At 39.2% G+C, this 14,414-nt stretch overlaps 1 protein-coding gene across 5 annotated transcripts in view; it reads right to left on the bottom strand.

Annotated features, from left to right (window-relative positions):
• Positions 1-724: 724 nt before the first annotated feature.
• The window catches only part of VSTM4 (V-set and transmembrane domain containing 4), a 38,427-nt gene continuing 24,737 nt past the window's right edge, over positions 725-14,414 (bottom strand). For 2 of the 5 annotated variants that reach the window (XM_086752164.1, XM_086752166.1), the window contains exons 7-8: positions 13,557-13,618; positions 1,260-2,306 (exon numbers count right to left, since the gene is read on the bottom strand). In XM_086752164.1, coding sequence (XP_086608290.1) covers positions 2,181-2,306; positions 13,557-13,618 — 188 coding nt within the window. In that variant the 3' untranslated portion in view covers positions 1,260-2,180. Of the gene's footprint in view, positions 835-1,259; positions 2,307-4,942; positions 5,011-6,072; positions 8,307-13,556; positions 13,619-14,414 lie in introns of those variants that run through there. The other 3 variants (XM_086752165.1, XR_015259060.1, XM_086752167.1) reach the window with 3 other exon arrangements.

A 14,414-nucleotide genomic window follows, 5' to 3' on the forward strand; every position in this document is an offset into this window, starting at 1 on the left:
AAGGAATCAATAATAAGCTCTACACTTTTATAAAGCCTTCCTTACAGCTGTCTGCATAGGAGATGCCCTCTCTGAATAGTCAGTCAAACTCTGGCTGTTCCAATCACTCTTTAACACAAATTTCTTTTTGGTCAATGAGTTGATTGCTGTTGTCATTGAAAGTCCATCACCTGATCGGAGAACAGGGAAAGACACCATGCCCTTTTGGTGGCTGATTAAACTCCTGGGATAATGAAAAGGTGAAACAAACATTTTCTGGACAGCTCACAAATGCAAACACGAAAAATGCAAATAATTACTAGCAAACCTATTGATAAAAGCTGGCCTTAGTTTGGAAAGAACTGTTTTGATGAGGGACTAGAGTTTGAATTAGTACTGTACACAATGGCCAGCCTGACAAGCTTTTCTTAAATTCTTTTTTTATACAAGATATCTTTATCTAACATGGAAGCAAGTGACTGCATTTTACATTTACACATCCTGGCTATACAGTAACAGATTATGTGTGCTGTCTAATCTCTACCCCTGTTCAAAAAAGTTAAAAAGCCATTTATAGAGACTCACTTATTCTGGTGAAACCCTCCAAAAGGCACTGCTGCGCTCTCTCCCTTTGTTGTCTCTGTGTCTCTGTCCCTGCATTGTCACTCCTGCGCTCCCCTCCTGCGCTCCCCTCCTGCGCTCCCCTCCTGCGCTCCCCTCCTGCGCTCCCCTCCTGCGCTCCCCTCCTGCGCTCCCATGCAGTAACAGGAATAAGGGCATGAGTACTCCTGTGATGGTTCTCAGCTGTGCTCTGAGCCCTGGTGAAAAGTCACTGTATCACTAGAAAGGGCTGACCTGTAAAGGAGGAAGCAACTTGGATCACCCTGGTTAGGATTTCAAAACCCAAGGCTTGCAAGTGCCACTCCAAAATCTACACTAAATACTGATGAATGAGTAGCCTGTCAAGGGTCTCGCTCCCAGACCTGGAGAGGGCCTGGTACATGCCAAGTATCAGATCTCCATGGTCTGATGGTGAGCTAAAGAGCCCATGCTTTTATGTCTCCATTAACTCTGTGGTTACTCAAGAGCTAAAGCTTCCCACAGGCTTTTCCATTAATGTATATCAAAGGAAAATGATTAATCCCTTCTTAGTTATCAAGAGGTAGAGGGAAGAGTATTTTGTGATTTCACAGTAGGCTCAGTTCCTCATCTCCTGAGCCCTGGTCTTTCCAAAGAAATAACTCCAAAGTGAGCAGGGCATTAACAGAGTCTGCTCTATATTAAATGAGAAGCTGTGTGATTTTATTTCTCTAGATCAGCATCTCAGTAATGTAGGCCACAGAAGGAAACTTTTGCAGGTTTGGGAGCACCAATCTAGATCAAGGCCAAAAGCAGTGTCCTGGTTCTGTCAGTGTCTTTTACTCACTATCAAGTTTTTCCTATGCTTAATTAGAATTTTAAAAAGATCAAATCCTGGAAAATGCTCCCAAGCTATAAATATTCTTCCTCAAATTATTATGGTTTAACTACAGATGTTTTCTTTGGATTATTTTGAAACATTTGATTTGAAGCACTTAAGAAAAACTTTACTCAAAGTAACATCAGTTTTTTAAGACAGTGTCATTTAGAAAGGGAATTTGAAAACATAGAAACCAAACCTTTTTATAAGTATTTCTGGAGGGGAAAAAAAAAAGCAGGAAAAGTAGTTTTAGCTTTTCCTTTGCTGTAGGAAAACAAAATCTTGACTTTACTGATTTAATATTGTTCTGATGGGAAAAACAACATTAAATTGACAAATTTCCTAGTCAGTGCTCTTTATGTTCAGAAGCAGGCCAATGTGCAACAATCCTGTCACTAGTCCTTCTGAGGCTTGCTAGGATGTAGATGTTTGCAGCTAGAGTCATCACATTAGCATCAAAGAAGGAATAATGCTTAGTATTGAAAATGCCCCAGGTGGAACTTCAGTCCTTTTAAAACGGGGGGCCAAACACTACGAAGGGTGTCTCTGAGATGTCACTTGTAGACTAGCTGTTTTTTCTATGATTACTTTCAACTACATTTTGTTTAAAAGTCTCATAGAAAAATAGAAGTGCATGAATGAAAATAAAAAAATAAGGACATTTGTATGATTTTTATAAATAAACAGCATAGCAAGAATTAAATAGAACACAGACAAAAGACATTTATACAAGCATGAACTGTTACAGCTTGTTCTCCTCAAAGAGTATCTGTGCATAGACTGTCGTACTGGGAATGCCTTTGGCTTCCTGAATCGGCTTCATAAGTTCAAGTTCAGCATATGTTAAATTCTCCTCTGCGATTTTCGGCTAGGAAACAGAACCAACAATTTACAGTTATAACGTCATTACCACTGAATGTAAACACCACCTTAAATATTCCATAAATGGTCTATATTTCTTCTCTCACACATGCTCATGCTACTATGCCGTTAATCAGTTTAGTCTGCACTACAGTTAGTTCATAGAAGATTAAATTAAAATAATATTAAAAATAAGAAACAGGAAATAGGATTTTCAGGTTCATTTCCAATTTCTCCTTGTTTCTCAAACACTGAACATTTTAACTTGAGAATTCAAATATTGCAAATGTATGTTAGCAAAATATTCAGCCTCTTCGATCCTAAATTTCCCAATTTAATTTTAGTTATTGCAGATTTCACAAATTGAAATTTATATGCCAGATTTGCTTCCCAGCTGGAAACCTTAGACCAGTTACACCTCTAATCACAGCCACTCAAAGTACTTCTCATTACATTTCTTAACAGAACAAAAAATACGTTAAAAATACACAGAAGGCAGAAAAAAATGGACACAGTTGAGTTACTGTCATTCCAATGGGATTTCACCACTTTTGCCATGCTATAGATGAGTATTATATATTGTCTTCTGGGTAAAAAGAGAAACATTGAATATCATCTGAAATCAGTCCCTGTGCTCCCCTGTCTTTTGCACTGCTCTGAAATTCTCTCATTTTGCCTTGACAGTTGCCCACGCTCTGCATTTCAGACTGTTTTCCTCTGGGTGGATCAGTTTACACTTTCCTTATTTCTTCTCTGCAGATCTGATCCTGAAATACTTTGTGCAGCTGCTGCTGCAAGTGGTGTCATTGAAGTCAGTTGATCCGTGCATGCGAGTACAGGCCATCTGCAGGGCTAGCTGCTTGCAGGACTGGAGTCTTTGCATTTGATTATTCACATGGTCTTCCCTCCCTCCCCCTCTTGCATGGGTAGTCCTATTTGATCTCTGCTTCTGGTCCTCATTCACTATCAAATCCTCCACTGTTAACTAAACAGAAAATTTCCTGCTTTTGTTGAATTCTCTGGTGTAATGATGTAAAAAGACTTCCTGTGGATCCTAGCTTGATCTTGCATATAACAAGAGTAAAATCACACATTTCTTTTCTTTGTTCATGTATCCAGATTGCACTAAACCAGGATGTTTAGAAAGACATCTGTCCTACCCTGGCTTTGGCTTAAAGAGTTAGAAAAAACTCTTGGTCAACTGCTCTGATACTTAATTAATTTTTATATTCCTCTCTTCTTTCTAGCCTGAGAGTATCAGCCTTCATTTCCAGGCATTTAAGTTGGTTTTGCCTTTTATGATATGTTGAAGATTCCTTTTGAGATTTAAAAACTGTATGTGCCCATCTATTCAGTAGGTAGTACAGAGGCTAAAGACAGGAGTTAAGTTGAGGCTGGATATCACAGTAACACCAGCAAATGGTGAAGATTTTATTCTCAGTGTATGATAGCACATTTGGTTTCTATTTGAAGGTATTGGGAGTTTTGCTGCCAACTTCAGTTGGTGTGATGTCGCGCCCTAAACACAGAATGGTGCACTGCATGTGAAAAGCCTCCTAAAAATGAGTCTGATAAGACTTTACAAATGAGCTATTGGTCACTGCCAGAGTAAAACTCTACATTTCCTACAACTGACCCAGTGCATCTTTTGAAGTAAAAATATTTTCATTGTTCTGTAGAACTCAGTTGCTCATACCAAGTTGCTCATACCAAGCTAAATCTGTATATGCTTTCCCCTTTGCTGTTTAGTTGTATTTCATGTTATGTTTCCATTTAGAAAATGCCACATGTCCTAAAATAGCCACCCCAACGCCCAGCTCATGTAAATTTTAGAACCAAGATTTATGAAATCATATTGTCCAGGTGTTTTATTATATTATCTCAAAATTGCATTGTTTGCCAGTGTAGATCATCTCTTTATTCTTACTTTATTCTTACTTTATTCTATTATGTTTGGATATGAAAAATAACACTAGATTCCCCAAAACAGGTCATTGGGCAGTAGTGGCTGATGTGTTGCTTTCATACATTTTTATGATGTTCCTATAGTAAACATAATTTAATAAAGCCAAAACACACTAAATAAATAATTGCATCTAGAAAAGCAATAAAACCAAATAAAATTAGTACTTTCATAAGTGGAAAAGGTACTTCAATTACTGCTACAAGCAACAGCACACCATAAAATGTGTAGAATAATTTCCCTTATGCATATTTCTAGTATGTAATAATTTGATTGAAAATATGAGGAAACACACAGGAGGTTCAAAATTGTGAAGGGTATACAGTTTTCAGCAAAAGATGCGTAATAACAGTGCATGGAAGCCAACACTACTTTAAAGTACCTATGGTAGCCAGGGTTTTATTCCATACACTCTTCTGTACTTCATTTATCAACCACATGTTTAATTTAATTTTGCTGGTTTGTTTGTCCAAAACCAATTTTTCTGAACAGGCAGGGAAAGAAAACTAATTCTACAATTTCATCTCGCATTTGGATTGGATAATGTTTTGGCAGTGTAAACCTGGAATCCTGCCACCATCTCCTTTTTGGAACAATAGTGTGATTTTTAATAACTGATGTTATAGGTGGGACTGATATAGGGCAGAAGAGGAAGAGACAATGAATAACTGGCCATTCACCTCTCTATTTCCATTCTGGCTCTTCATTTAGGAGGTCATTGGGATTTCTATGGCTACAGCATCCTTTCCTGAAAAATTACATCATTGTTCTAAAATAATATTGAAATTATTTCTTCAAACAGAATTCTGTTCCAAAGTGACATTTCTAGATACAGTCTTTATTTTGTATATCTGTTTTCTCATCTTGGGATCACCCACTTTGCAGAAATATTAATTACGAAAAGTCATCATTTTCGAGCGTATCTTCTGGCAAATCCAAAATTATTATTCTTCCAGATTTCTTCCAGTTTAATTTTAGTTCACAGGGCTACGCATAGGCAACTATTCAAAACAGTTCACTTACAGGAATATTTTTCTCAATAAACAATCTGCAAAGACTATCATGTGAATATTTAAAAGAAACTAAACTATGTGTACACATAATTTTGTTTTTATTGGGTTTGTCCAGTATATAAATGTGTTAGAAATTACATAGGAGAGTTGGGTTTTTAATGAAAATTACTCTGATTTTTATGTCATAATTACCAGGAATGGCAATTATGCTCTTTCTATGCTTAGTTGGTTTATTTCTCAGCAGCCTCAAGGATGTTTACTGTAAGTGCTGTCAGACTGGAAGTTCTTGAAGTTTTAACTAAAACCACTTTTATCCAAATTTGTAATTAAGTATGAAGAAAACAAGCAAATATAAACCTCATAAATTTAACTTGTCTGGAAAAACAACTGATGACAACTTGCACTTACAGATTGCTGCAATATGGTCCCATGATCACACCGGTTATTATGAAGATGACAAAATGAATGTGAATTTCTAATTTTTAAAAAATAATAATTTCCCTGATTCTAGTTTACTGTCAAAAATAAGCAGAAAAGGGCTCACTTCCCATTTCACTTCAAGCATAAGTATTTTAGTGACTACTGCTGCCTAGGAATTCAGTATCTATATGATCGCATGTGATGGAGTTTTTGTTTGGGATATGATGCAGAATGACTTTAACACAGGACCAGGGCAAGAAATTATGTTTATAGACCAAACTGAATTTTCATATCTAGGTTTTCTGGATTTAATAAGCATATGTCCCAGGTTCCAGTCAGAGCTTCATCATCTTCTTAGTAACTCAGATTTCCCGCAGCAACACTTGAAAATGAAACGCCACCTTGACTGGCCTGCCCTCTGCTCATGGGTGAATGGATTAGGTGAAAGGATAAAACCTTGCAGGTTATGCATATGTTTGCTGGTCTGATTGCCAGTACATGGCAAATTGCCACGTATGGATTGGCCACACTGTGCTATTGGGTGCACACTATGGTGTCAGGGGGATGCTATAGGAAATGCAAATGGGAAAAGGTAGAGAGTCAAGAGGTGGTGGTGAGATTTGTTTGATCCAGTCTCTAGGAATTGCACATCTCTTCAGGTTACTCCACAGCACGAAGAAAGCAGCCCTGCCCCCGTGCCATCAAGTAGCTCTTTCTTAGCAGGCACATGCTGGAAATAGCATTTTTCTCTCCCTTTCTTTTGCAAAGGCCAGACTCAGATCTTTGGCCTTTTCCCTTTCATATTTGCGAAACATCCTGTTTTGTATTCACATTGGGTAAAAAGCTCCCCAGGAAAATACAGAGTCTGTCCAGATGGCACAGCTCAAGAGTGTCCTGTATCACCGCCTGAGCACACTCAGTCAGAAAGTGTCTAGACAGCAGTCTCCAGGCCAACTGGATGGGCTTTGGCTGCAGGGACAGATTGTTGCCTCTGTCTGCATGAATGCCCAGATGAGAGGAAACTGCATCCTGTGTGCAACCTAAGGGAAAGGGGCTTAGCCCCTCATCGCCTCCGCATAGCTCCTTTTCATAAGCACCTTTTTTTTTTTTTTTTTGAAGTTGTGGGAGGAGATGGAGTGTGGCTGCCAGCTTGGCCATCACTGGAGGGTCAGCTTTGGAGGATCAGGTGAAGGTAAGAGTGTGCTGAAGTGAAGACTCAGCATGTTTCGTGGATGGTCTGCAACTCCCTTGTCTGAACCACTAGGATAAGGAGAGACAGCACATGATAGCAGTGGGGTTAGGCAGGATTTTGCAAGGTTAATAGAGAGAGAACTCACTGTAGCTTCAGAGAGAAAAGGATTAGCCTTTGACAGTCCTATTTTTTTTAATAAACACTGGAAAATCATTCTCTCTAGAATATGTGGTCTTTCTTGTGCTGAAATCAATAGTGCTCCTCTGAGCCATAGATACACTTTTGCTCAAACCCTATGAACTTCAGTGGGATGGCTCCATCAACAAGGTAGTAACTTAACTCAGGAGCCAGGAAGAGATTTTTTTTTTTCTCTTTAGAGCTTTGGGTGTTTACCAGTGTCAGTGTCTTGGTTGCAAGCATAAAACCAGAGATTCCCCTGGAAGAGAGGAACTTAAAAAATTACTTCTGCAGACCTTCATGAAAAAATGAAGCTAGATCTGCAAGATGAGTTATCCCCTAGAAATGCAACTGCTGGTCAGTAAGAGCACTGAAATATCAAGGGAGCCATTGTCTTCTCAGTGCCAAAGCTGAGAAATATGACATTGAAAAATATGGAGCATAAGAAGTATGACTTTTAGTGGCACTATCAGTTTAAAAGGACAGTTTCTTCCTACTAAGATGCCTGTTTTTTTACTCTCAAGAGGAGGATTAATTACTGGGAACAATGTCTACAACAATTTGTGAAGCCTCTTTCAGCACTGTGTCTACATTTTGCTCTTGAATCTCACAGAAGTGATAATAACAAAGTCAGGGACAAAGATGATTTACTAAGTCCCATTGAATGATTTTATTTTTAAAAAAAAACAGAGTCCCACAAATGTAGGGCACATCATGACTGTAAAGGGCGAACCAGTCCATCTTTCTTTGTTAACAGAAGTAAATATACCTGGCAGAAGTTTGTCCAGTCTGTTTTAACAGCTTTTGGGGAAAAGTGTCCTCACTTTTGCTAATGCTTTATTCCTTTTACAGTTGCAGAGTTATTCCTAGATGCTAAACTAAACCAACATTGCTGGAAATTGGGCTGATGACTTCTGATCCTCCAAAAAGGCCCAAGGAAGTAATAAAAGGTTTTCAATTCCCTGGTGACACTTGTATTACTCCAAATGTGTCATCACACAAAAATAATCTGCTGTGGGATTTTGTAAATACGCAAATCTCTGCACAATTCCAGCCAGAGATTTTATGTATTTATACAATCTGTTCCTTCTTGGAGGTAAAAGATAGCAATGTGTGATCTGAATTTGAGAGCAGGCGTAATTCAGCAGTTTTGAATATGTTGTGTTCTGAGTGTCAAGCTGAATGTCTAAATGATACTCATGTAGAAATGTTCCTATGGACATCTCGCATCCTAAGGAGAGACTGCAAAAAAAAAAAAAAGGATTATTCATCTCACAGAGAGAGAAATTATGTAGACTGGATGGAAATATTCAGGAATCCCAGGGAGTCAAGGCAAAAAATGTTCACCACTTCTTTGTATACCATATGTACAATGTTACTTGAAGTCTATGGAGATCAATAATGCCTTAAGAAATTGGGAACTTAAATCATCACATATTGTTACAGATCATGGAGGAAATAGCTCTTCTAACAGAGGGTGGCATAGCTTTTAATTTAAAAGCATGCAGGAGAAAGGAAGACCTGATTGTTCCCAGATCCAGAATCCACAAATTACTGAACAGATGTATTTCACTTTCTTTTTCTTTCTCAAGGAAAGGGCCAATGGGTTAAGACTAATGAGGATTAGCCTATCTTTCCTATCTAGATTGAAGCAGATGGTATAAGACTGGTTTTAATAATGTAGTGCTTAATTCTAAGATGAAAAAGAAGACAGAAAAAAAAAATCAACTCCATCCATCAAATACAACCTTGCAATGAGTAAATTTGCTTCCAGGTTGCCGTGAGCTGCAGGACAGCAGGCTGCAGCGCAGCTTAGAATGCAAAAATTCCCCAGCAAGTGAAAACCAAAAGCAGCTTTTCCCATTTCACAGCTCTCTGAAGTGGTAATCAGACTGCAGATAATTTGCTCTTGCATCTCGTCCCCTCTCTCCAAGGACTCCAAGGTAACTGGTCCTGATATACAGTGTACCTGGTTGTTTTGTTGTACAACGGGAAATGCACTCCTGAAACCTAAAAATCAAAAGTATTTTTCAGGTGAAGGAAACTTAAGCTTCTGGGCAGCTTTAGGAGCACCTGTCTTCATTGCTTAATTCAGGAGCATACACTCATGTAGAAGACTGAGCTAAACATGTAATGTTGAAAGCTTGATTTAGCTGAGTACATGCAGATGATCAGATGAAGTCACAGCCTTCCCAGTTCCACAGGTGTCAAACCCATGTCAAGTTCCTGCTCGGAACAACACCCTTCTGCCGTGTGGACATGGTGGGAGCAGGGAAGCTGTGCCTTTAATGAATACATGCAAATGAATACTTCCAGACTTTCAGACATGTTATTCATTACAGAGTAAGCACTCTCAGTGCAGGGATTGTCCTGACCTGCACTGGCTGGCACTCAGCACATTGTCAGCACTTAGACTGTAACAATAAATAAGGATGGGATTTTCAAAGCTGCAGAAAGAAACCTGAGCTTCCTATTTCTGTTACATCTGTAAAAACCTCGGAATCCAAATCTCTGAGCCAGTCTTGCAAATCTCAGCATAAAATACATAAGTGGCGCCTGGAAAAGGCAGGCAGGCAGAATGAACACTTATGAACGATTATGCTTTCATTCAAAGTTAACAAAATGTCTTCCAGAAATATCCCTCAGTCTTTGATAACCATAAGCCCTTCTTGTTTCTGAAGTAGCTTTTACATTATTATAGTCATCATCAAAAGAAAATCTCAGTCATCGTGTGGCACCAGGCCACTGATGATCCAATCCACGCTGACATAGACAACACTTTCTACACTGTATGAGCTGTAGGTAGAAGGATGCTTCTCTTAAACAGCTCAGCTATGGTCACTCTGCTTCAGAAGTAACGCAGGACCAATACATATTCTGTGGTGGGGAACAAGAGAAGCCAGATACACTCCAGTAAAGAGGTTATTAAAGAGGTTAGTCAATGCAGGAACAACACAAGCCAACTCATATGTACTGTATGCTTCACATACATGTACAACATGTTTGAAGAACTAAGCCCAAGGGGATGATTTGTCATACAGGATATATTTACCTGATTTCAAAGTGGGACAATTATGTGACTTAGCAGAGGCACAAGTCAGTGGCAGAATCAAGAAGATTCCCTATAGCCTGTCTTACCTGTGCAGGTATTCCTCCCCTTAAAATTTAGTGTGAAAATGAGGGTGTCAACAAAAATTTTGCATAACTAAAGACTACAGGATTTGGTCTAACCTGAAGTCACATCCTTCCATTGGCTCCAGTGAATCACACAGGAGCTCCTAAGCTTGGTGGTGCAAACCTTCATGAAAAGACACTGAAACCTTTTCATTTAGATAACTCATGCTCTTGGGCTATGACAACTAATCTCTAGGAGGCAATGAAAGGCTTACCAGAAAATTTGGTTAAGGAAGTATAAGATTTATCTCTACCAACTCAAAGGGCTAAGTACTTAAGGCTACAGCAGAACAGCCCTTAGAGATCAGAATTTGTGGGCCCCTAGACTTTTCTTCTTCCTAATGACTCTCTGTGCTTCTTGTATGCTATAAAACCCATCCCTTTTTGCATTTCAGCATCTCTATTTCCTTTGATCTGTACACATTTCTCATTGATGCTAATAGAGAATGACACTAATGGGGAATATTTTTGCAACAGGGGGAGCATAGAATTGTTATTCTGGCTAAAGCAAAAGCAATATGACTTAAGCAGAGTTTTTAAAAGGCTTTACTGAAGGCTGTGCAGTTAAACATTATATTAGGCTTTCTCTCTCTCTTTTTTTTTTAATTTTCATTGAGATTATGTCCATATTTTATCCAGGTTATTGTATTATTGTAAAATTATACTGCAACCCACTCTAGCACGTTAACAACAAAAGAAATTCTCTAGCTTATTATAAACGTCTTTCAAGAAACCAGAAGCACATGTCCTCTGGAAATAATTTTCCTGGTATTTAGGTTATTACAAAAAATTTCCCAAAACACTGGAATTATTTTGTAATGTTCCCTTATACTCTAGCTTGTTTGCTTAGGTTTTCTAGAATATTCTCCTGGTGCCCCAGTGTGGCACCTTCCTTGGGTTGCACAGGGAAGCTGCAGAAGTCCAGAAACTCAGCAATTTGAGTCTGTCTTTGCAGTGATTATTATCTAGTAACTCCATACCATCAGTGAAAAAAGCCCTAGTGCAGACACCAGCTGTGCAATAATTCCAGTTGGAAAGAAAAAATTCTTTTATCCTGCAGAGATTTAGCAGGATGACGATAGTGGTTTTTTGCCCCAAAGCAGACTGAAAATTTAAAATCTGATAAATTTTTGAGAATTAAAAAATGGGAAAGCAAGTTTGCTGAAAATCAATAAAATGTTTAATTTAGATTAATTTTATATGTCTTTTTCTCTGTAATTATTACCATTTTGTATCTTCGTTGAAACTTCTTTACTTCAATTAGTTCAAGTTCCTCACTGGAAAATCATTTAAAAGCAGGAAAAAAAAAGATTTTTTTTTTTCTTTTTTTTTCTGAGAATACTAAAACATAGGGGTTTAACCAACTGCGTTGTAAAGGGAAGCAAGGAGAACAGAAACAGGAAGCAGCTCTGGTGAGTGTCCTGCCTGGTTTCTGAATGTGCTTTATAGACTGAGCTGGGTTTAGTTTACTTTGCACTTTAAAGTATTGCTAAGTGCATCTGGGTCTTGAAAACCCTTTGGATAATATTTGTTGGGTTATTTTTTTACTTAAAACTAACTCATGTCCACAGATTTTGTGTTTTCCGCAGGCTGCAATGTCTCTCCAGCAGCACTCTGAGGTGAAAGAGGAAAGGGAAAAGAGCAATGTATGGAAACCGCTGCCAGACTCGAGTCCAACAGCAAACCAGAGTCTGCTGGCTGCACGCAGCGTGTGGATCCTCAGTCACGTTAGGGACAACAAAGCTGATTTCTTTGTTTGAAAGGCTTTATTCCCGCTCACCTCTGAAGAGTCTCAACCTTGACTGGGGTTGTGTAGCAGGAAGGGAAGAGCCAACAGCTATTTGTGGCCCATATCCTTGGATTTATTCCAGAAAGAAAAAGCATCTGCAAACAGATTTACCTCAAGTTCAGCATGTGTTGATGTGCTTTATTGACCTGCAGGAAGAGCCTGAGTGCTTTAACTGATGAGAGCTTTTCCTAGGAAGGCTGAAGACTAACGGATTTCTGACATGGCTGCACGCCTGGGTGCAGTGATTAATGCAGTATGCATGTGGCAAAGGGTGGCTGTCCTCCCCTGATGCCAAATGCTCTCATCTGTGCCTTTCTCCTCTTCGCATAGCTTTGGCCTGACACAATTACTTACATGGATATAAGGTTTTTCTCATGGACTTTTAAAACTCTGCTTTTTTCTCTACTGAAACCTGACCTGTATGAGCAGAGCCTGGCCAGGGTGCAATCCTTGCAGCACCAGCAGAGGAGACGTGAGCTCCATGCCCAAGCAGCAATATCGACGGAGATTTTAGCTGAGCAGCTCTGAAGTCACCTGGCATTATGCCCAGGTATCCTGGGTTCCACCCTGACCATGCTTAAAAGGGCAGAGGTTATTTACTGACAATTGGTGCGAAGGTTCCCAGTTATAAACCTTATCTGAAAGCGAAGCCATCACAGAGGCATTCGGGTTATTCACATGGCCTAACTTTAAGCACCCACCTTCACCTAAATTAGGGAGTTAGTCACTCTGGGCATTCTCTGTTGCCAGAGAAGGGAGAAAGGATCCCCAAAAGGCAATTCAGAGCATCTAGTCTGAACTAGTGGGAGCATCAGGCTCCTACTCTAACTTATCTCTCTTTCTGTTGACTATACAGGGAGCCTAGCAGACCACCCTCTTAATATAGGCAGCTGAAGTTAGTTGAAATAAAACTCTATCGCCACTGGATGTCTTGTCCAGGCACTGCTTTGTTACTAAAGCAGAGAAACATCTCTCTATTTGATTTGTCTGGCATATATCTGCAGGTTGTTTTTTTTCAAACAGAAATTCATATCCAACACAAACTGTCATATGAGGGGTTTTTTTTTTCCTTAATATGATCTAGATACATACGTCTTATTCCTGCAATTCAGTTATTCCTGACTAACACCAGTGCAGGGCAGAATCAGGCTCCCCATTTCTGACTTGTAATGTCTCAAAAAGCAGTGTAACCAGTATGGTTGTGATTCTGTCAGTAACTGGTATTTTTTCCAAAGTGCCAGCTGCCAGAAGCATGTGAGAATCGATAGCAGGTTTTATTTAAGAACAGGCTAAATTTGTAGACATGATGACTACTAGAAAGCTGGAAAACATATTCCAGTGCAACTTAATGCTCAAAATGAAAAGAGCCAAGATAATTCAGCACTTGAAAAAGTATTACTTAAAAACAAAAGGACTTGCATGATTTTAAGCTAATTTACAGTTTGCGAACCTAGCATTCTGACAACATTACAGCAATTGTATTGAGAAAGGAGAATACTGAGAAAATAGTGTCATAGAAAATTGCTTACCAGGATCAATTTTCTTTGAGGTTTCAAGAGCTTGGGCTTAGGAAAATTATTGGCTATTGGAGCTATGGAAAAAAATATTAAGGGATCATTTCATATTATCATAATTCACTGTCATTTTTTAGTATATGCATTAGCAATTTATAAATTACAGATTAATAGTGGATTAGGAGCAAATACATGTACTTATACCACAGTACAAAAACTGTTTCAGGTAATATATTTTACAATGAAGCATAGGGCTTATGAATTAGAAAAATTCATAAGATTAAAAAATCTGATACGCAAAGCATGCTGTTTGTGTGCAGAAGCCAGAGTAAATACACCCCTTGAGAACTGATCACTTGTGAACTAACCCACAGTAAACCTTCAGGTCCTTTACCTCCTGTCTCCCAGTGGCTCAGCACTGGTGGTCGTGCTCAGAAAGTATGCCCAAGAGCTTGTGAGACTTTGAAAGTGGGGTCCCCAAGAGGTTGATCTTTATCTGCTCAGCTTGCTTGACTTCTCAAGTGCACCTGCAGTTTTAAGAGTGCAATGTGCTGGCTTCCCTCAGTCTATCCCAACATGAAATTTCATCTTGCCTAACTTTAATCTTCTCTTTGAGCAGAGTGAATATTGCTACACAAGCTTCCCTCTCTCTTCCGATTAGTGGGAGCTGAGACCTCTTGCTTGGACTCAGTGACTAGCTTTTCCATAGCTACAGCTGCAGGGAGGTGAGAGCCTGGTCCCAGCAGCAGGCATAAGCCATTTCTTCCTCCACCAACAGGAGCGAGTACAGGTGGCCTCATGGGCAGAGTGCAGGAGCCCTGACATCCCTGATGCTCTGCTGTCCCTCCAGGGCTGTGCTCGGGATTTGGAATA

This window comes from Chlamydotis macqueenii, chromosome 7 (genome assembly GCF_036417535.1).
Source record: "Chlamydotis macqueenii isolate bChlMac1 chromosome 7, bChlMac1.mat, whole genome shotgun sequence".
In the NCBI taxonomy this organism is placed as follows: Eukaryota; Metazoa; Chordata; class Aves; order Otidiformes; family Otididae; genus Chlamydotis; species Chlamydotis macqueenii.